A 23,009-nucleotide genomic window follows, 5' to 3' on the forward strand; every position below is an offset into this window, starting at 1 on the left:
CCAGGATCATGACCTGAGCCGAAGGCAGTCGCTTAACCAACTGAGCCACCCAGGCGCCCCAACCACCACTATTATTAACATCTTTGTATACATGATAAATGTGTGATGTTTATAAAACCAATGACAAATATGACCACGTGCATCAGCCACATGCACACGAAGAAACCTTCAAAATTAAATATTTTCTGATATTGGAAAAGACAGCTTAGTGCAAATACAACATATCCTAATGTTTGAGATATGATCCTATCTCAACTCAAAATGAAATTTTTCAATAAATCAAGCAATAAAGTAAGTTCCTTCTTCATTTCTTTCCTCTTTTCCTTCCTTCCTTCCTTCCTCCCTCCCTCCCTTTCTTTCCTTCCTTCCTTCCTTCCTGAGAGAGCACACAAGCAGGGAGGAGGGCAATGGGAGAGGGAGAGAGAATCTTAAGCAGGCTCCAAGCCCAGCACAGAGCCCAGGCTCAATCTCACGACCCTGAGATCATGACCTCATGATCTGAAATCAAGAGTTGGGACCTTAACCGAGCCACCCAGGTGCCCTCTTCTTTATTTCTAAATTCATTTGTTCATTCAACATTTATAGTGTGCCTTGGAAATAGTATATATGACTTACATAAGAGCATAAAGAGCTTGTAAGGAGTAGAGATGGTATATACCAAGAGCATTTCTCAATATGAGTTCCCTGGAACACTGCACACTTTATTTCTGGATCTCAAAAGGAAAAAAATGGTGAAATCTGTATTCACAGGTATAAGAAAAAATTAAACACATCAATAGCACAGAAGGATGTTCAAACTGTATACTGATACCCAGGCAGCATTTACTAACTACCACATGTATACTCTCTTCAATGATAAGTGGTTTTTGTTATGTATCTGGTCATAATTTCAATAATTTTTCTATAATGATATTTTTTATATTTAATTTTTCTAAATTTGTATACAATTTAAGACATATATATCTTTTAGCCATTGCTGAAATTAAGTACATTTTAGTTGCTTTCTTAAGCAGGAAAGTACTATTAAATAAATGATAAATGACTTCATTGCTAATAAGGTATTGGTAGGAATGAGTGAACCAGTTGAGGAAATGAATAAGGAAAAAGTCCTTGTTGAAAGGGCACCTGGCTGCCTCAGTCAGAAGAGCATGTAACTTTTTTTTTTTTAAGTAAAGATTTTATTTATTTACTTGACAGAGAGAGAGAGCACAAGCGGGGGGGGGGGAGCGGCAGGCAGAAAGAGAGGGAGAAGCAGTCTCCCCATGCGGGACTCAATCCCAGGACCCCAGGATCATGACCTGAGCCAAAGGCACATGCTTAACCATCTGAGCCACGCCAAGCATGTGACTCTTGATCTCATGGTTGTGAGTTTGAGCCCCATGTTGGGTGTAGGGATTACTTAAAAAAAAAAAAAAGAAGAAGAAGAAAGGAAGAAAAAGAAAGAAAGAAAGGCAAAGAAAAGAAAAAAGTCCTCATTGAAAAGTGAGAAGAGTTCCTTGAAAATAAGACTGAGGGAACAAGAAGAGAAAGAATTGATACCCTGACATGGAACATGTTTCAGGATGCAACTGCAGAATGCCACTTCCATTGACACTTTTGAGACAAACTGATGCTTCAATTTCTTCCTTGAACATCCAATTAAAGTTTAGGACCCAGAAGCAGCCAGTGTCCGACAGCAAACTTACCCTCAAACTTATTACTTTCCAAATCATTCTGTGGCAGGATACCCAGATTGTGACAATACTCTGTCTCAAGATCAAGGGTGAAAGATTAAGAGGGAAGGGGGTATTTCATGGATTGGTGATTTTTTTTATTAGTTGGCCACTGAACCCTAATACATAGACTTTTTTTTTTAAAGCCTGTTGCTTAATTCAATTGGCTCATGCAGATAGATTAAGGAGTATTAGAGTATGTTATTTCCATATTTCCCTGCAACTGTACCTCTAGCCAACTCAGTTGGCATCTGAAATAAATGTATATATACACTATGATTCCAGGAGATGCCTGGGTGGCTCAGTTAAGCATCTGCCTTTGGCTCAGGTCATGATCCCAGGGCCCTGTGATGGAGCCCCGCATCGGGCTCCCTGCTCACCAAGGTGCCTGCTTCTGACTCTCCCCCCTGCTCATGCTCTCTCTGTCATAAATCGATAGATAGACAGACAGATAGATAGATAGATAAAATCTTTATATATGCTATGATTCCAAATACCAGAATATAGGTTTTTAAAGGATATACTTCAAAATGTTAACACATTATGTCTGGATAGTAAAGTCTTAGGAACTATTTTTTCTTTTTTCATTTCTATATTTTCCAAATTTCTACAATGAACATGAGTTACTTATGCAATTGAAAAGAATATTAATAAAATTCATGCTTTCATAGAGAAATTAAGAAAATGGCCTTTGAGAGTATTGCTTGCTCTCCATTTGATCCAAAGGATATATCTTTGATCTTATTGGTGTTTCATCAATACATTGTAGTTATAAAAGGTGTTCTTTGGTCAAATAAACTTAGGAAACACATGGGAGGGATCTAGCGTGCAGTAATTAGCAGACAATAATTTATTATTGTAATTATGTTAGGATCTGCACTAGAAGCTAGAGACAGAAGCATTAATAAAATCTGAAACCTCCCCTTAAGAAACTCAGTCTAGTAAGGGAGGCAGATGTATTACATATCCTATTACAATATAATGTAATACAATGTATGCGCTAAAGAGGCAAGAACAAAATAAACCTACAGCATTTAATTTTTGAAACATTAAGTTCCTCTTTCAAGGACAATCAATCTTAGTAAAAGGCAATATGTTCATTCAAATTTTGAAAACATTAAGTATAGGGTGATCTTATTCCTTCTCAATCAATTCAAAGTTCTGCTACAAAACCCATATGTAGATCCCTCTATCCATGCAGATATTTCTAAACAATTTTCAGTTTTCAAAGTGCATTTATATACCTTATCCTTCTAACAACCCAAAGAGAAGCAAACAGTCCCCATTTATAAATAAGGAAACTAGGTCTTCTCCTCAAGGCTAACTAGTGGTCCAGAATCTGACCCAGGTGATAATGCAGACATAATATAGTTATAGCAGTGCTGGTGTATGTACTTTATAAGATATATTGATCAATGTTTCAGTCTTGGAATGGTCATACATCTGGTTTACATGAAATAATCAGGTATCTGAAGTTAGGGAAACAGAGAATTAGCCTAAATGTTAGTAATATGCACAGAGAGACTAGTGATTGCTGTTGGCAGTGTCCAAGACAAAAGTAAAAAATAGGGGCGCCTGAGTTGCTCAGTGGTTAAGCATCTGCCTTCGGCTCAGGTCATGATCCCAGGGTCCTGGGATCGAGCCCCACATCGGGCTCCCTGCTCTGCGGGGAAGCCTGCTTCTCCCTCTCCCACTCCCCCTGCTTGTGTTCCCTCTCTCACTGTCTCTCTCTCTGTCAAATAAATAAATAAAATCTTTAAAAAAATAAATAAATAAAAAATAATCAAGGAGGTGACTTCTTCCTTGACTATTATTTTCCAGACACTTAGTATCTTGAGTTACAAAGTATTTTTTAGTAAATATCTCCTCTGTCACTCTGGATTTAATTGTATTATTTGGTGCACATATTCAACAAAAGCATATTAAGCACTAACAACATAGGAACTTACTACAGTGCATTAGGACCATCATACAAGTAAATAGATTCAAGTCTGCAGATATTTAACAAGATTCTCATGACAGCTGCAGTTTGAATATACAAATACTGATCCCATATTTGCAAATAGCGAATGGAAATTTTTTATATAAGGAGTGAAATTGAAACAACCGAAAATGACTTTATATCTAGGGGAAAATATTTTTAAAGTATTTCTGACAGTAAGTGAGAACTGGAGATCCAGCTTATCCTGGTTTTGATACCGGCTACGTTGATTTAGCACACATTTTTTAACCTCTATGGAGTACTGGTTTTTTCACCTGTAGAGTGTCACAAAAATTCAAAAATTAACATGTATTTCTTCTAAAATAAAATTTAGATCACCCACAATGACAGTTTAGATAGCTTTTTAGAGGATCTAGTTTTGTTTTGTTTTGGGTTTTTAGTAAGCACATTTTTCTTTTTTTAAAATCAGTAAACACAGGGTGCCTGGCTGGCTCAGTCAGAAGAGTGTGCAACTATTGATCTCAGGGTGGTGATTTCAGGCCCCATGTTGGGTGCAGAGATTACTTAAATAAGTAAATAAACTTAACAAAAAAACCAACTGTATAATTAAACCAAATAAGCATTTACATGGCATTTTGCTCGTGACCCCTTAAAACCTTTGATGCTTTGCATGAGTAAGGAGCCTAGCATCTATTTCAGTCACTCTTTAGAACTATGTTCAACATAAAATTGTACAGATTATACAGAAGAATACTAATGTATTTCTGTCATATTTAAAGCTGTATTCCTGGCCAATTCTTGTTAGAAAGGGTGTTACGGTACTAAATCAAGTTTTAAACTGTAAACTACTAGAATTTACCATTTCAAGTATTAGTTTGTAAATTCAAGCAGTTTTAACCTAGTTTAACATTCATCTTAAAGAACAGTTAAAATTGATTGACTTAATCCAATTTCACAGCATTTTATACATCATGCTTGAAATGAAATAAAGACTCATTATTCTGAGATAATGAAGAGGCAAAGATTTGGCCTGCTGTTTGGGAAATTACAGGGTGGACCACCTAGGCTCCTTTTAGTAAGATGCTTTTCCAAGAAACAACTTCTTTGTTTTCTTTAAACAATACAGTCCTGTCATAAACTACATCATCTTTTTGTCTTTAGGAAATCCAGGTGTCATTGCTGAGGTGCAAGGTGGGGCTGGAAAAAAAACAGGTGGAAGGTTTGCTGCCTTGGTAACCAGGACGCTCCAATTTCTGTCCCAGTCCACCCCAAGTCTAACTGTGACCTTGGGAAGTGTCCCCAGGTCAGTGACTAGGTTTCCCTCTCTTCTTAATTCTCAGTGCTCAGAGGGGGGGGGGGGGGGGGGGGGGAGGGTAGGAACCAGCCCCCAGGGACTGCAGACAACCAGGCTACAGCACACTCCAGGTTCACGCAGTTCCTCAAACCTCGTCGCCCTGGATCTCCCTACAAGCTCAGCCACTGGCTCCGCTCAGAGCAGTCCGTTCCCGTTCCCCCGGGGGTACCCTGGCTCTGCTCCGCGCCACCCCCCCCCCCCCCCCGCCTTGTGTCTTGCTGCGAGGAAGGGACCTTGCGATCATCCTTCCATTTGCCGAGAAACGCTCCATCTACCCTTAATTCTCACCCTAGTCCTTCCTCCAGAGAACACCTGACACCGCTGCACTCGACAGATCCCCACCATGGCTCTGTCTCAAGACCCATTATCTTCCCTCAGGAGACCTCCCCTTCGCATCGCCTTCACCTCCAGGGAGCCCTCTTTCGCACACCCCATTCTTCCTCAAACTCTCACGCCATTTCCACCCGCCAGCCTTTTGCAGAGCTCTGAAGGACCCTCAGCTCTAGTGGGGGAAAAAGCCTCCCCCACCTCCGCCATCGGGATCTGGGGACCCCTCTCACCTCCGCGGTGGGAGATGTGTTTACTGAGGAATCGCTGCTTCTTTCTCGGGTGTAGCAAGGTCGGGTATTTGAGCAACAAGAACGAGGTCACCAAGTACCCTCCCAAGGTGGAGAGAAGGTAAAAAGCCGCGGTGGACGACATCTCAGCCACCGTATGGGAAGTCTCCCACCTCCGGGCCCTGTGAACTCCGCTGCTGCGGTCGCAACGGCTGCGGCGGCTGCGGCAGCTGCTCGAGGTCTGCTCGCCCCCAGCCGGTGCCAGCGGTGTAGCGCACTTGTCGGCGCCAGCCCTCCACGCAGGCGCAGCCAGATCCCACGCGTCTGAGCAACAAAGGGGCTGCGGTACGCAGGCGCGCTCTGGCTGCTGGGTAGGACCCTGCAGAGGTCCGGTAGTGAGCATCTGTCACCTAGCTTTGTGGTAGAACCCGCTGCGCTTCAGGAAAGCTCCACACTGAGGCGAGAGCTTGGAAACCTGCCAGTGCCTTCGCCATCACTCAGGCAGAAAAGGCTATTCAAAGATAGCCTGAATTCAGGAAGACCTGACATAATTAGAAAATCCGCATCAAGAAAGGAGAGATTCCAGGGCACATCTTAGCTGGTGCTCTAGAAAGTGCAAAGAACTGTTAGCAATGGAGGAGTTAAAGCTTGCTAAAACAAATTATAAACCCATCCATTTGTCTAGCCAAGATACAATCTTCCCTATTGTTACACAAAACCATAAGAGGTACTAGTTTATCAGTCGAATATTTGAGGGGCAGACTCCTTTCTCATTTCACTGGGAAATGAGATCCCACGCCTGTACAGGAAAGGCAGGCAAGAAATATTTGTTGACTTGCAAGTCTACTTACAATAAGGAAACGTTGACAAGGTTATAGGTTATTACTTAAAAGTCTTAGATAGGAAACTCAATCCCAGAAGGCCCAACTAATTTTCCTTTCATCCATACTTCCAGGTTTACATAAGGAAAATGTGGGACAAAGGTGGGTGGCTACATGCAGGAGGAGGGCAGTGAAGGTCAAGTTGATCCCTGTCATAAAGTCAATCATGGGTGGGGTCTTGCAGGTTCAGGGCAGGCCCTATTGCTTAAGTGGGTAGTTTCGTTCCCATCAGGTTATGCTTTGCCTGCCAGATCTTTTGCCTGAGTTAAGAGATAAGCTGGAAAGAAGAACTTAAGTAGAAAGTATGAGGTCAAAATAGATAGTTGAAGTCCTCTTTCCAATGAAGATTCTAGAAAACGGTGGCCTACATTAAATTAAAAAAAAAAGTAGCTGAAAAGGGGGCTCCGGGGTAGCTCAGTGGGTTGAGCGTTGGACTGTTGGTTTCAGCTCAGGTTGTGATCTCAGGGTTGTGGGCTAGAGGCCCGAATTGGGTTAGGAGCTCAGCACAAGTTAGCTTGGGATTCTTCCCCCCTCCCTCTCTCCCCCACTCTGCTCCTTCCCCTGCTTGTGTGCTCTCTAAAATAAAAATGAATAAAAAAAAATTTTTTTAAAAATTAGCTGAAAAAGACTTTTGCATCAGTTTACCACTATAGTAAGTCTATTTCTTGATCTAATATCAAAATATCCAGAGAAATGTTAAAGCCTTTATAGAAGAAAAAGAACTAAGTATAAAAATTCTCAAATATAACCACACTTTTTAAACTAAAACATTTTAAGGAAACTCATGAGTTGAAAAATATTGCCTTGTTAGGAATTAAGGAAAGTATCTGGTTAGGGCTGTCAAATTATATACTATAGATCAGCTGATGGCATGGTTCTGCTTCCCTTTACCAAAATCTCACCTGATAGCAACTTTTATCTAAATTCAGTGACTACTATTTATGATGGGAATAAACACATGTATATGATAAATATTACCTGGAAAAAATCTATGTAACTAAGAATATTTAACCTTCAAATATAGAGGTAACTGTGGCTTAGTAGATAGAGCTCTGAACTTAGAACCCATAGATACAGCTATACGATTTACAAGCTGAGTGACTTTGAGCATATTACTTATTTTAAGCCTCTGTTTCTACATCTGTAAAATGAGGATAATAGTATCTAACCTCACAGGGGCATTCTGAGGATCTAATGAAGTAAAATGAAAGCATTAAAAGTATCCTATATAAGTAAAGCATTGTCAGAAGTTAAAATATTTTTCTCTAAAATATCACCAACAAATTTGAGAAAAGTATACATAATTGTCAAAATAAGTAACCAAGCAGGTTATTGGAGGCCCAAGAAAATTAAAACTAATGCAAGAACAGGCAAGCAATGATAATATAATAACTTTTTTTTTTTTAATTACACCAATATGACCAGAGAAGTCCAGGATAAAGGAGTCAAATTTTCAAGAGCCACCAAAGTTAATAAGGCATTATTTTTTTTTTAAAGATTTTATTTATTTATTTGAGAGAGAATGAGAGACAGAGAGCAGGAGAGGGAGGAGGGTCAGAGGGAGAAGCAGACTCCCCGCTGAGCAGGGAGCCTGATGCGGGACTCGATCCTGGGACTCCAGGATCATGACCTGAGCCGAAGGCAGTCACTTAACCAACTGAGCCACCCAGGCGCCCCAATAAGGCATTATTTAAACCAAGAATGGAATTTAGTACAGTCAATTATCATAGGGAGGAAAATGTTAAAAAAGAAAGTGTATCAGAAATCACTGGCCTGTTTACTTATTTATTTATTTTTAAGATATTATTTATTTATTTGACACAGAGAGACACAGTGAGAGCAGGAACACAAGCACTGGGAGTGGGAGAGAGAGAAGCAGGCTTCCTGCCTGAGCAGGGAGCCCGATGTGGGGCTTGATCCCAGGACCCTGGGATCATGACCCGAGCTGAAGGCAGACGCCCAATGACTGAGCCACCCAGGCTTTTTTTTTTTTTTTTTTTAAGATTTTATTTATTTAACATAGAGCAAGCACAAGAAGGGGGAGCGGCAGAGGGAGAAGCAGGCTCCCTGCTGAGCAGAGAGCCTGACCTGGGGCTCCATCCCAGGATCCTGGGATCATGACCTGAGCTGAAGACAGACGCTTAACTGACTGAGTCACCCAGGTGCCTGGCCTGTTTCCCTGTAAAGAAAAAACTGATGTCTGCAGAGGTTAAGTACTTTGCCCAAGATGCAGAGGTTAAGTACTTTGCCCAAGACTACATAGCTAGTAGCTGATGTTATAAAAAGGTCACCAATCTCAATTCAGTTCAAGGGGTTGGTTGGAGAAGATAGTATTGATCTTCTGAAAAATAAAAGGTTAATTAATGATTCTTTAGGTTGGGGCGCCTGGGTGGCTCAGTCGGTTAAGTGTCTGCGACTGGCTCATGTCATGATCCCAGGGTCCTGGGATCGAGTCCCACATTAGGCTCCCTGCTCAGTGGGGAGCCTGCTTCTCCTTCTCCCTCTGCCCCTACCCCTGCTCCTGCTTTCTCTCTCAAATAAATAAATAAAATCTTTAAAAAACAAACAAACAAAATTATTCCTGAGGTTGTCATTTAAATCCCATCTATAATTGCATTGCCCAAATCATCAGTGCTCTAGATAGCAGATGCAATTGCCTAGGAATATACATCATTGGGATCAGAGATATTTACCCAAGAGTTCTGAAGAAATTCATAAATTAAATTGAGATATTTTTCAGAGTAAGAAAATTTGTGCTGATTGGATTGATGGACTGCCATCAGGATTCCTAACTATGACATTGGGAATCTGAAACTAGGCTAGAGCATGGTTCAACTTTCAGTAGGGCAATTTAGCAATATGTGTCAAAGTGCAAAATATATGGGCGCCTGGGTGGCTCAGTCGGTTAAGTGACTGCCTTTGGCTCAGGTCATGATCCTGGAGTCCTGGGATCAAGTCCCGTATTGGGCTCCCTGCTCAGCGGGGAGTCTGCTTCTCCCTCTGACCCTCCTCCCTCTCGTGCTCTCTGTCTCTCATTCTCTCTCTCGCAAAAACAAACAAACAAAAAAAAGTGCAAAATGTATATATCCCTTGCCCCATAAATCCAAAATCTAACAGTTTATTCTGCAAAGAAAAGTTCACAAGTATTAATAAAAGACATATGCATGTGGGGCGCCTGGGTGATGGGATCAAGCCCCATGTCAGGCTTTGTGCTCAGGGGAGAGTCTGCCAGTCCCTCTCCCTTGGCCCCTCCCCCCACTCATGCTCTTTCTCCCAAATAAATAAAATCTTTTAAAAAATCTAAAAAAAAAAATAAAAAAAGACATATGTATGCATCATCGTGTTCCATCATTGTTTGTAGGAGCCCTAAATTGGAAAGAACCCAAATATCAAATAATAAAAAACAGACTGTGTAAATCATATGGGAAAATGATACAGCCATTAATAAGACTTCAATTTATTGACAGGAAACATGTCTACCACATGTTGTCGAATGAAAAAAAGGACATTACAAAACAACTGTATTCTTGTATTTTATGACTGCAATTATGTAAGATTGAATACATATCTTCATGTACATATATGCATAGAGATGCCTAGAAGGATATTCACTAAAATGTTGAAAGTGTTGGCAAAATACTGGCAAAGCAGTGGAATCTCAGGTAACTTACTCTTATCTTTAAAAAAAATTTTTTTTCTTAAGGTTTATTTATGAGAGAGAGTGCACACGAATGAGGTGGAGGGAAGGGCAGAGGGAGAGGCAGAAAGTGAATCCCAAGCAGACTCCACACTGAGTGCAGAGCCCTACTTGGGGCTTGATCGCAGGACCCTGAAATCATGACCTAAGCTGAAACCAAGAGCCGCTTGACAAACTGTACCACTCAGGTGCCTCCCCCCCCAAATTCTTAATAACAGATATAGTGACTACATATTAGTTTTACAAAAACAACAAAGGTATGTTCAAAAACAAAAATGTTTTAAATGGGATTATAAGCTAGGTACTCTTTTTTTTTTCTTTTTTAAAGATTTTTATTTATTTATTTATTAGAGAGCACATGAGAGGGGGGAGGGTCAGAGGGAGAAGCAGGTTCCTTGCTGAGCAGGGAGCCCGACGTGGGACTCGATCCCGGGACTCCAGGATCATGACCTGAGCCAAAGGCAGTCGCTTAACCAACTGAGCCACCCAGGTGCCCCTAAGCTAGGTACTCTTGCATTTATAATGAGAAAACAGCTAGTATAAAATCAAAGATAAAAATTACTGGAAATTCAAGTACATATAACTTAGTAGGAGAAAGGAAGTAATAATCAACTGTTGTAAGACAGTCCTCTAAGAGTGGAATAAAAGGGAACCATAGTATATACTTTACTCTTTAGAAGTTGGTTTTATATCTATTCATATAGAAAATTATTTTTAGGGGCGCCTGGGTGGCTCAGTCAGTTAAGCATCACCTTTGGCTCTGGTCATGATCTCAGGGTCCTGGGATGGAGCCCAACATCAGGCTCCCTGCTCAGTGGGGAGTCTGCTTCTCCCTCTCTCTCTGCCTCTCCCCCCTACTCATGCTCTCTCTCAAATAAATAAATAAATACTTGAAAAAAAGAAAGGAAGAAAGAAAAGAAAATGATTTTTAGGGGCACCTGGGTGGTTCAGTTAGTTGAGCTTCCAAGTCTTGGTTGTGGGATCAAGCTCTACATGGATCCCCAAAACGGGCTCCGCACTCAGTGGGGAATCTGCTTGAAGATTCTTTCCCTCTGCCCCTCCCGCCATGTATGCACTCTCTCTCAAATAAATAAATAAATCTTAAAAAAAAAGAAAAAAAAAGAAAATGATTTTTTTGCTATACTTATGGGCAGGATTATTTTTAGCACGGAAAGATTTGGGGAAAATAGTTATACTGTATTTATAATATGATAGGATCTGAGCTCAGTTACAAAGAATAATAACTATCCTTTCTATTTATAACAGTTTTTAAAGGACTTCAATTAACACAACTTTAAGAGTTGAACCAAGGTTATCTTTTGAGGTAGGTAAGGGAGTTATTATCCTCATTTTACAAGACCAACAAACTAAAGCTTTAGATGGTATCCAGTGTTTGGAGATGCAGTAAACTACTTCCTTAAAACACCAACCCAGTGAGCTGCTATGCCAATTTAGGCCAATAAACATAATTCAATATATTGAAAATTAAACATAAACTAGTAGCTGGCCTTTGTTGACAATTGTGCAGCATTCCAAAAACTGAGTGCAGTTCTATTTGCCACATCTTAGGAAAGGCACAAAATTGTAGGAGACAGAAAGGAGTGAGAAATGGCGAAAGGATTTGAGAGGTGTCATATCGGAAGCATAAACAAACAAAAATTAGATCAGGGTTAAAAGACCACAGAAAAATACAAGAGGAAAGGTACAAATCAAGTCTACAAAACTGCTACATGTCATGGTGCTTACATAGGGTTTTGCATGTACTAGACACTGTTTACCTGATTATAAAAGGTAGGACTAGAACTAACCAAAATGTATTCACCATCTCCAAAACTTGGAATTATGGGATACCTTTAAAAAGTGAATTCAAGATTAAATATCATTATCAAGAATTTATTTATATGCCCCTCTGTTAGGAGCTTTATATATACTCCTTTACTCCTCACAGACATCCTTTGTGATAAATAGTAATTATCATTACCATTTTATTATTTATTATTTAATCATTACCATTTTAGAGAAAATAATAAGAATTGAGTAAATTGTTTAGGTTTCTTTTTCTTTTCTTTTTTTTTAGATTTATTTATTTATTTGAGAGAAAGGGGTGGGTGGGTGAGGGCAGTGGGAGAGAATCCTTAAGCAGACTCCCTGACGAGTGCAGAGCCCAACATGGGGCTCAATCCATCTGACCCATGAGATCATGACCTGAACTGAAACCTAGAGTCAGTTGGTTGCTCACCTGACTGAGCCATCCAGTTACTCTTGTCCAGGTTTCTTAAGCAGTAGAATCTTTTTTTTTTTTTTGGCTCCAATCTACTTTAGTACTACTTCATACAGGAGAAAATCTGGAATGAGAGATGGTTTAATATAAAGATTCAATACAGTTTAGAGAGAATCAAGATTCATAGTCTTAAAAGAAACTAAGATATTTTGGGGGTATCATGCCCAATTTTTCTTTTTTTTTAAAGATTTTATTTATTTGTCGGAGAGAGAGAGAGCACACAAGCTGGGGGAGTGGCAGGCAGAGGGAGAAGCAGGCTTCCTGCTCGATCCCAGGACCCCAAGATCATGACCTGAGCTGAAGGCAGACGCTTAACCGACTGAGCCACCTAGGCACCCAAAAACTCACCCATTCACAAGTCTTAAGACCGTAGTCAAATATTCAGTTGGAGGAAATGACATGCAGTTTTCAATCTTATTTTTAAGAAAGCAGGACACAGGAAGAGTACAGCTTTGAAATCAGAGTCCTTGATTTAAATTGACTTTGCTACTCCCTACTATGTGACCCTGGACAAATTATTTAACCACTTCAAACTTTAATTTCTTGATCTGTAAAATACATTTATCTTGCAACGTTTTGAGGATTAGAGGCAATGTATGCAAATGCTTAGTAAAGTACCTAACAAGTGGACATTCATGAAATAGCTGTTATTATTCTGTGGCATTCAGTAAAGAGTAGCTATTATTATTTTTGTGAATCAGGCTTTCCTAGTCCCATTTTTCTAATTTTCTTTGCTTTACTGTTCCTTGGAAGTTTTTTGTTTTTCAACTAAAATACAGATTCCCTGTTTAAGTACTACAGGGAACCTAACTTTATTTTTTAAAGATTTTACTTATTTATTTTACAGAGTGAGAGAAAGCGAGAGCAGGAACAGTAGGGGGAGTGGGAGAGGGAGAAGCAGGCTTCCCGCCGAGCAGGGAGCCCAATGCGGGACTCGATCCCAGGACCCTGGGATCACGACCCGAGCCGAAGGCAGATGCTTAATGACTGAGCCACCCAGGCACCCGGGGAACCTAACTTTAAACCAACATGTGAAGCCATTTTAAAAAATCAAAATAACATAATTTACATGAAGGAAAGATTTATCATATTAGTCCTTTAAATAATAAGCACTCCTTGAATAAGATATAATTTACTTCTTAAAATTCTATACAACTTTTCATAGACACAACGGACTTACCAATAGGCCAAAGGATATCCTGTGAAGTCCCTTCTGACCTAGTGATTCTTTAAAAAAAATCATTTTGATGCAAATTCCTTATCATATTCCAGGCCTCCTGAATTGGCACCTGCTCTTATGGGGCCCAGGTGTCTAGATTTTTAAAAAGTTTCCTGAGGGGGTTCTTATCTATTTAATATAAATGAACTTAACAGTTCTTCAGGGGAAATAAGCAGTAGTACATTAAAAAGTTACATTGATTGTAAAAATGCATCCCGATTCAGAAATATTAAAATATTGGTAAAATGTGCATCTTAAAAAATCATTTTGATTCATCTGCTTATATCTCAATAAAAAAAGAAACATCTGCTAAGCAAAGGACAATTCAAATGCTGCTACAGAAGAAATATAATTTTTTTTTTAAGATTTTATTTATTTATTTGACAGACACAGCGAGAGAGGGAACACAAGCAAGGGGAGAGGGAGAAGCAGGCTCCCTGCTGAGCAGGGAGCCCGATGTGGGGCTCGATCCCAGGACCCCTGGGATCATGACCTGAGCCAAAGGCAGACACTTAACGACTGAGGCACCCAGGCACCCCGAAATATAATTTCTTTAATAAAATCATCACTTTGGAAATTTGCTGAATAAGGTTTATATCACTAATGTGAAAGGCAGTAAGCAATACAAATTGTATAGTCCACATTTCTCTAATGCAACATTCTCTAAACCAATTTATGGATAAAAACATGAAGAAGTTCTGCAATTGTCTTTTAAGCAGGCTGTAAATACAAATAGCATAAAAATTTTGTATTTAAAAACTACAGAAATTCAAATTAGGGTGGCTTCTGTAATCAAAAATAATTAAGGAGGGGCGCCTGGGTGGCTCAGTTGTTGGGCGTCTGCCTTCAGCTCAAGTCACGATCCCAGGGTCCTGGGATGGAGCCCCGCATCAGTCTCCCTGCTCTGCGGGAAGCCTGCCTCTCCTTCTCCCGCTCCCCCTGCTTGTGTTCCCTCTCTCGCTATGTCTCTCTCTGTCAAATAAATAAATAAAATCTTAAAAAAAAATAATTAAGGAAAATCACTCACTAATTTAAGCAGGAATGTAAAATTTTTTCACGTAAGAATGACATCAAAAAAGAAACAAAAAAAAAAGACACAAGTTTGCTCTTTTGATACCTTATTTGTTCTTACAAACTACTTTGTTACAGTTCCTTTAACCTACAAGTTTACACACCCTGTTATTCAAGGCTATTAAAAAAACAAAACAAGGGTGCCTGGGTGGCTCAGTCGATTAAGCATCTGACTCTTGGTTTCAGCTCAGGTCAGGATCTCAGGGTCATGAGATCAAGCCCCATGTCTGGTGTCATTCTCAGTGGGGAGTCTGCTTCTCTCCCTCTCTGGCTCCCTCTGCCCCTCCTCCCACTCTCTCGCTGCCTAAAATAAATAAATCTTTAAAAAAAAACAACTATTAATACATGTCCTACAGAGCAATCTAGCTGTATTTTCCAAATGCCGTGCACTACTTAATAAAACCAACCAAAAACCATGCTTAGTACAAAAGCAATTGTGATTGTTAAAACTGATATACAAGGAATGAAAAATTAATAGGATTAAAAATAAGGATGAGATGCAAGAAGAATGTAAGTTAATTTCCAGAGTTGGAGTCCCATGTTGGTGTAGAGATTACTTAAGAAAAAGGGTTAAAAAAAGTTTTAGTTCAGATAGCATTCATTTAAAAAATGAAATAAAATAAAAATAAAAAAATAAAAAATAAAATATGACATCTCATCAGTTCAGGACTAAAATAGTAAGAACAAAACAGCCTAACTCAGGTACCAGAATTGTGAGCCAAACAATAGGGCTTTTTTTGCAATTAAGTCCTCATACCATTACCTACTGGATCATCTTATTTTGAAGATAATTTCAGAAGTGGCATCTTAAGGAAAATCCCAGCTAAAACATCATTTGAACCAAAACAAAGTTTTGGCTCAACATGATTATGTAACATTCAGTTATGATAGAAACATATTTTATTATGGACAGTGAAACAGGAGCAAAAGAAAATAGAGGTATCAACCAGGTATTTGATGTCCTTTTCTAGAAGAACCAATGTTTATTAGCAAGCTGTAGGCCCATTTACAATAAATATCAATAGTATCATGAAATAGTGGAACAATTACTGTCCCAATACTGAACTCCTGTAACCAAAGCACATTTTGAATTCAAGAAAACACAGCATACATGTACCAACACCAAAACCAAAACCACCCCCCTCCCCAAACACACCAAAACCAAACACCAGCTTTAAGATCGAATTGGTTGTAAAACACTTATTGTGTTACTGCTTTCAGAACTCCACGGAGCACCTTGTAACTCATTAACTGCACGTTTTCCTTAGGAGGGAAACAAGGTCCTCTCTCAGTCACATATGCATAAGGAAATCTCAAAACCCAGAGGCCATCTGGTGGGAGAGTGATTTCTTGTTTTTCTGGGTAGAATACTGGACACGGTGGTGGGCCTGGTTGAACCTAAAAAATAAAGGTAATGTACTTAATGTACTTATTTTTACATTTTTCAATGAGATAAATGCCTAAACAAACAATAGGTTCAAAGACCATATAAGATTAAGGAGTAATGGGTACACTCGTAACTCTAATCATATTCAATATTATATTACTTAGTCTCAAATATTATCCTACTTTTCTACAGATTTTTAACTTCAAGTTCTGCCTTTGAGCTATACAATGTGAATTGATAGTGTGAACTGATTAACACATTCATGATTTATTTTTCAAGAACTAGAATATTAGGTAAAAAAGGTATTTAAAATTTAGAACTGTTTAATGAAATAATATTATCCTGTACTTTAAAAAAAAACAATCAAAACAAGCATCGGCATTTTTTGTTTGAAGATGGAAAAGGTCTTATTTCTTACCTGGGGCATTAGTATTATCTGCAAAGGAGCATCAGGAACTACAACAAAAAGCCTCATAAGTTGAGCATAATGTGGTTTTAGCCCTCTACCCTGAGATGATGACAGAATATATAATGGCATATCACTATTCAAGGCTTTTAAAGCAGACTCCTTTGGCCCACTTCCCATTACTTTCATTACTTTGTCAGGTCCTGAGCACATAAACCTCCGACCTCTAGAGTCTTCATATTCAAACCCCACAAATGCTCGAGCTATGTCATCTCTCCGTCTTCCTCTTCCCATTACAACTGCACTTCTCTTTCCAGGAATAGCTTTATTTGGAGCAGGCCAAGAATTTGTGTCTAAGTCTCCTTCATCTTCAGCTCTAGTCCTGATGACAATGTCCCAAGGCATAAGATAGTTTGTTCCTGGAATGAAGCCCTGTTGGTCTAAACCTGTATGAAAATTGTAAGACTTAGCAGGGCCTAGTTTAACTAATGACCAGCTGGAGAATTTGGGTAGGAGACCTTTAGGGCAATTTGAATGTAGCATGCCTGGGAGATACTCAACTGTAGATGCCTGTCTATCAACCAAGTTTGGTCTCTTCTCAGTTTTTACTTCTCCTTGACCATGAACTTCTGGATTATCTCCTCCTGCTTGTGGATCAGCTGGATAGGTACCTAAACTATCTGTGGATTGGCCTAAACTCAAAGCTAAACTCAGGCTTGTGCTCTCTCCTTGAGTCTGAGGTTCTTTTTCTTTAAGTTTATCAGCATCTGCATCTGGAGGGGCAGGAGAAGATTCATTTTTGGCAGGAGCAGGATCTGGAGTACTTGGTTCAAATACTGGGAAATTGATATGATCCAGTTTTCCACAACATTTTTCTTCCAGAAGCTATAGAGGAAGAAACAAAATAAAATTAACAACCTTGTTAACTTTTCATTTAAAATAACACACTCTGGGCGCCTGGATGGCTTAGTTAGTTAAGCAGCTGCCTTCAGCTCAGGTCATGATCCTGGGGTCCTGGGATTGAGCCCCACTTCAGGATCCCTGATCAGTGGGGAGCCTACTTCTCCCTCTCCCTGCCCCTCACTCGTGCTCTCTCGCTCTCTCTCTCAAATAAAATCTTTTAAAAAAAATAAGTAAATAAAATAAAAATAAAATAACACACTCTTCATTCTAAAAACCAAGATAAACAATTAATGAGTAAGCAAATAAATACATATAAAGAACTTTCCCTTGTCTCTAGATCACACTCCAGTCACATTTACTTTTCTATGTACTTTGCTTCTGAAAATATGTATTTTTACTTAAATGACAATTAACAAAAAAAAGGGGGGGAGGAAAAAGAGGAAGAAAAAATTTAGAGTCTACCTGATAAAAGTCATAGTTAGCTGCCTTGATATCAAAGGGATCATCTCGAGGTGCTTGTTTCCTTCCACAGTTACAGGCACCAGTAGATCGAGCTCGGCTATTGTGATACAGCACAGGAGGATTTCTATCGGCCTCTGGTTTTTCTCCTGGAAAATGTAACACTCACTATTAATTTCATACACACAATGCAGAATCAAATTTATTTTACATTCTATAACATCTAACCCCCAAATTTCTCCAAAGAGTACTTTGGAAATGAGAAGAAAGAAAAAGAAAAAAAAAAAAACCACCTACCAAAAACACAAAACCTTGACTAAATGCACACAGCAGGAAAAGCAACTGAAAATACATAAAATGACAAATATATTCAATCTAAAGTCTTAGGTTTTCTAAGACAATTTTATCATCATCATGGTGACCTTATATTTCATTGTATTCTTTTTAGTTCAACAAAAACTCCAAGATAAAAATGTTAACATGAAATTTTTGAAAATTTATATTAACAGTTCTCATTTACTAATTCCCTACGGCTCATCCTTTAAATACAAGAAAATAATTAGTAGTCATAGCTGTTATTTTCTTTTTACAGCAGAAGAGAAAACTTAAATTTGATGCAACTAAATTTCTGTAGGGCTCTTTTTAAAGTATCAATACATAATGAAAGCCTTTCTTAAAACAAGAATAAAAGGGTGACTTGCTGGCTCAGTAAAGTATGTAACTCTTGATCTCAGGGTCGTGAGTTTGAGCCCCATATTGAGCAAAGAGATTACTTAAAAAAAAAACAAAAAACACAGCTCAGTTCTGATTTCAAAATGCTGAGAGAATATTAGCTACCTGATTTAGGTAATGAGTGAAATTTATGTACACAGTGTTGATCAGTTAAACTCCTCTCCTCACAGAGCTGATGGCCATTGCTCCAAAACTTGTAGCAGTCCTCGTGTAACTGCATGGCATATTTGTGAAAGGCTGGACCCCTAGCATGTTGACTGTACACTCGAAGAGCCTGAGCAAGCTGATTCTTATGGACAGTCATTGTGTAATTATGAGGCAAATTTGACTGATAGGCACTATGGGCCATGGGCAAAGCTTTTTGGCACCGGTTTTCTGAGAATTTGGTGTCAATATCCAAAAACCCTTCCAAGACTTTAATACTGCTTAAAATCTTAGATGTTAGCTCCCCAGTGGGAGACCCCAGGTCCTCCTCTTTCCCATCAATAGCTACTTCATACAGTTTTGAAGCTGCTGAGATCCACTTCTGGTAAGTGGGAAGTTCAAAATGGGAAGGCTGTGGGTTCCTGCCCACACTGTCATCAAAACCTTTCTTGCTGAGGACTAGCTCCACATGCTGCCACAGAAATTCCCGAAGAGTGAAATCCACTAGCTGCCCTGAAGAACTGGAACTGCTGCTGTCAATGTGGAAAGAAAGCTGCTGCCGGCTATGCTGCCTCATCACCTGGTATCGCCTGGGCCCAGAAAGGGGTGCAGGCACCAGCAAAGATTCTGGGTCCTTCACAGTACAATGACTCCTAAGTTGGTCCAGCAACATGCCTACTGGGTCCTCCTCTTGGCTTCCTGGAACTATGTACACAAAAGCTTGGTTGGCAGGCACAGTAAAGAGGCAATTGATACTCTGATTAGTCAAGACACGACTCTTCCTAAAGATTCTATAGATCTGGTCCTCCAGGGCATGTTGCAGTCTCCTTTTGGGGGAATGCTTCTTGGGCTTGTCTGGATGAGCTGGGTCTTGGCTCCGAGGGGGTTCCACCTTGAGGGCTCCATTGAGTTGAAAGAGGAAAAGGAGTCTAGGTGGGCAAGGTCGGCAGTTTAGCTTCCAGTCTTTGCCAACTGGACAATCCTTAATGGCTGTTTTGAGGAGGGGCAGTACTTTCTGTCTGAGTCCATCCAGGGCTCTGAATACTCGATCATAAGTGATGTCAAAGGAACAAGTGGGATGGACCAGAAGCAGGATGTGACAGACGGAGAAAAGGTATAGGAGACTGAGACACTGCAGCTTCTCTTGATGCTTCCAGAACTCGTGAGCTTCAGCATGAGGTAAAGAGAGGCCACCTCCAGCTTCCCCGCTCTGAAGGGCATGACAAGCGCGCAGAAGCTGCGAATTGTCACAGATGGAAGTGAGAAGAAGATAAAGAACTTTGCTCTCCTGATTGTAATAGGCCTGCAGAAGGCTGTAGTCCTGGGAGCCCGGCTCAGTTCGGTTACCGTCAGCGGCAGCTACACCTCCCCGAACCGAATCCCCCGTCCCAGCCCCAGCGTCTCCGGCTCCACCAGCCTCCCCGATGGCTCCAGCCTCGGTCCTGATTCCAGGCCCTGTATCCCCAGGATCTTGGTGGCGAAAGAGGGGAAAGACCTGTCGGTCGCAAACCGTGTTCACAAGTGAGAACTTCTCGGAATTCAGTCGCAGAGCCGTCTTGCCGAAGATTCCCACCACGCAGATCTCATCCTCTCGCCAAGGAGGCTCCGGTCCACCAGCCACGCTCCCTCCGCCCTCTGTAGGGGATCCCTCCGGACTTTCAGAGCGGGTCCAGGATGAAGCTCCCATTAGAAGCTCTCGCAAGCTGACAGGACCCGCCATGGTGCTGAGACTTCTCTAGATTCTTTCCGGTCCTCCCTGAAAACCCAACCGGCTTTCGTCCACTTGCGAAATCCCTCCTCCGCTTCTTCAGTTCCTGCTTTCCTCTCACTTTAGGTTCCGCCTCCCGCTCCTCCTAGTTTTTCGCGGTTTCCCTATTGCTACACCACAGCTTGTTTAAGGTTTGCCTTAACCGGAGACTGTAGGAATTGAGAGATCAAGAAGACAGTTGGAAACAGGTAGTTTGCAGTTCGGGGAATACAAAAACACTGCAAAAGAAGCTGGTCAAGTGACTCTTGCAAAAATAGAAAAGTGATTGAGTTTAAACTCTAGAACCTTGTTACAGAAGGCGTAGTCTGCAGGTCCAAGTGGTAGCTAGTTAGAAATGCAGAATCTCAGTTCCTAACCCAGACCCCACTGAATCAGTACATGCATTTAAACTAAATCCTAATGATTTGTACACACTTTACAGTTTGAGAACCACAGCTCTAGAGATACCTGGCAAGGCAAGGTAGGTGAATGGATTTCCTTTCTTATGTCCTATTCCTAAAGAAATTTAATTCACTCACATCCCCGGAAAAGAAAGCCAGTGGTTTTGAAATGTTTATGGAATACAAGCTTTAAAAAATATTTTCTCATTCTCGGAAGACTATATACCAAAATGTTAAAATGTATATTGAAATGTTTAAAACGTATTAGAATTTGTTCACTTTTATTTCTTTACTCCTCCCCCCCCTTTTAAAAAAGATTTTATTTATTTGACAGAGATAGACACAGCGAGAGAGGGAACACAGCAGGGGGAGTGGGAGAGGGAGAAGCAGGCTTCCCGCGGAGCAGGGAGCCCAATGCGGGCTCGATCCCAGGGCTCCAAGATCATCACCCAAGCCAAAGGCAGATACTTAAGGACTGAGCCACCCAGGCGCCCTCCTTTTTCTTTTTTCTTTTTTTTTTTAAAGATTTTATTTATTTATTTGACAGAGAGAGACACAGCGAGAGAGGGAACACAAGCAAGGGGGAGAGGGAGAGGGAGAAGCAGGCTTCCCGCGGAACAGGGAGCCAGATGTGGGGCTCGATCCCAGGACCCTGGGATCATGACCTGAGCCGAAGGCAGACGCTTAACGACTGAGCCACCCAGGCGCCCCTCCTTTTTCTTTTTCTTTAATTTTTTTTTTTAAAGATTTTATTTATTTATTTGAGAGAGAGAGCATGAGAGGGGGAGGGTCAGAGGGAGAAGCAGACTCCCTGCCGAGCAGGGAGCCCGATGCGGGACTCGATCCAGGGACTCCAGGATCATGACCTGAGCCGAAGGCAGTCGCTTAACCGACTGAGCCACCCAGGCGCCCTCCTTTTTCTTTTTTAATAGACTTTTATTTTAAAACAGTTTTAGGTTCATAGCAAAATGGAGCAGAAAGTTCCACTGTAACCTCTGCCGCCCCCCCCCCCCCTCCTCCCCCCACCATCTGGCTCCCAAATGGTACATTTGTTACAATCTATGAACCTACATTGGTTGACACATCATTATTATCCCCAAATTGATAGTTAACGTTAAGGTTTATTCTTGGTGTTGTACGTTCTATGGGCTTGGACAAATGTATAATGACGTGTATCCGCCATTACTGTGTCCTATATAATAGTTTCACTGCCCCAAAAATCCTGTGCGCCATCTATTCATTCTTCCTTTCTCCAACCCCTAGCAACCACTGATCTTTTTACCATCTCCATAGTTTTGCCTTTTCCACAGTGTCATGTAGTTGTACTCATACAGTACGTAGCCTTTTCAGGTTGGCTTCTTCACTTAGTAATATGCATTTAAGTTTCCTCTATGTCTTTTCATGCTTTGATAGCTTATTTCTTTTTAGTGTTGAATAATATTCCGTTATCTAGATGTACCATTGTTTATTTATCCTTTTGCCTACTTAGTTGCTTCCAAGTTTTGGAAATTATTAATAAAGCTGCTACGAACATCTGTGTGCAGATTTTTGGGTAGACATCCTCTTTATTGTTTTTAAAAATTTATTTATTTTTATTGAAGTAGAGTTGACATAAAATATTACATTAGTTTCAGGTGTACACCATAGTGATTCAAAAATTATATATTATGAAATGCTCACCATGATAACTGTAGTTACCATCTGTCACCGTAGTTACCATCTGTCACCATAGTTATTATAACATTATTGACTATATTTCCTATGCTGTACTTTTCATCCTCTTTTATTTTTATCTATTTATTGTGGAAATAATTTTGCAGTATATACATATATCAAGTCATGTTGTATGCCTTAAAACTAATACAATGTTATATGTCAGCTATATCTCAATAAAACTGTGGTGAGGGAAAGAATTATTTAATTCTCAAAGGAAGGATGGAGCCCTAAGTCCACAGTGGTGGTGTTTTTAATAAATTAAGCTATACTTGGCTTCTCAACCAATTCTTATTTACTAATAAGAATTCAGAAAGGAGTAGGAGTGGTTTTTTTAAACATATTTAAAAAAAATTTGTTGGGGTGCCTGGGTGGCTCAGTCGGTTAAGCATCTGCGTTCAGC

The 23,009-nt window shown here is 40.2% G+C and overlaps 2 protein-coding genes across 3 annotated transcripts in view; both read right to left on the reverse strand.

The window, feature by feature from the left end:
• The window catches only part of GDPD1 (glycerophosphodiester phosphodiesterase domain containing 1), a 47,096-nt gene extending 41,306 nt beyond the window's left edge, over positions 1–5,790 (reverse strand). The window contains exon 1 of one of the 2 annotated variants that reach the window (XM_021704240.2): positions 5,569–5,790. In XM_021704240.2, coding sequence (XP_021559915.1) covers positions 5,569–5,710 — 142 coding nt within the window. In that variant the 5' untranslated portion in view covers positions 5,711–5,790. The remainder of the gene's footprint in view (positions 1–5,568) is intronic. The other variant, XM_044921640.1, reaches the window with a different exon arrangement.
• Positions 5,791–15,596: 9,806 nt separating this feature from the next.
• On the reverse strand, positions 15,597–20,537 carry SMG8 (SMG8 nonsense mediated mRNA decay factor). The gene is made up of 4 exons (XM_021704233.1): positions 18,707–20,537; positions 17,873–18,018; positions 16,520–17,392; positions 15,597–16,112 (listed from the first exon to the last, which is right to left on the reverse strand). The coding sequence occupies exons 1-4, from the start codon at positions 20,463–20,465 to the stop codon at positions 15,915–15,917; spliced, it is 2,976 nt and encodes a 991-aa protein (XP_021559908.1). The 5' UTR covers positions 20,466–20,537; the 3' UTR covers positions 15,597–15,914.
• Positions 20,538–23,009: the final 2,472 nt, after the last annotated feature.

The sequence above is a fragment of the Neomonachus schauinslandi genome, chromosome 15, assembly GCF_002201575.2.
Source record: "Neomonachus schauinslandi chromosome 15, ASM220157v2, whole genome shotgun sequence".
NCBI classification, from domain to species: Eukaryota; Metazoa; Chordata; class Mammalia; order Carnivora; family Phocidae; genus Neomonachus; species Neomonachus schauinslandi.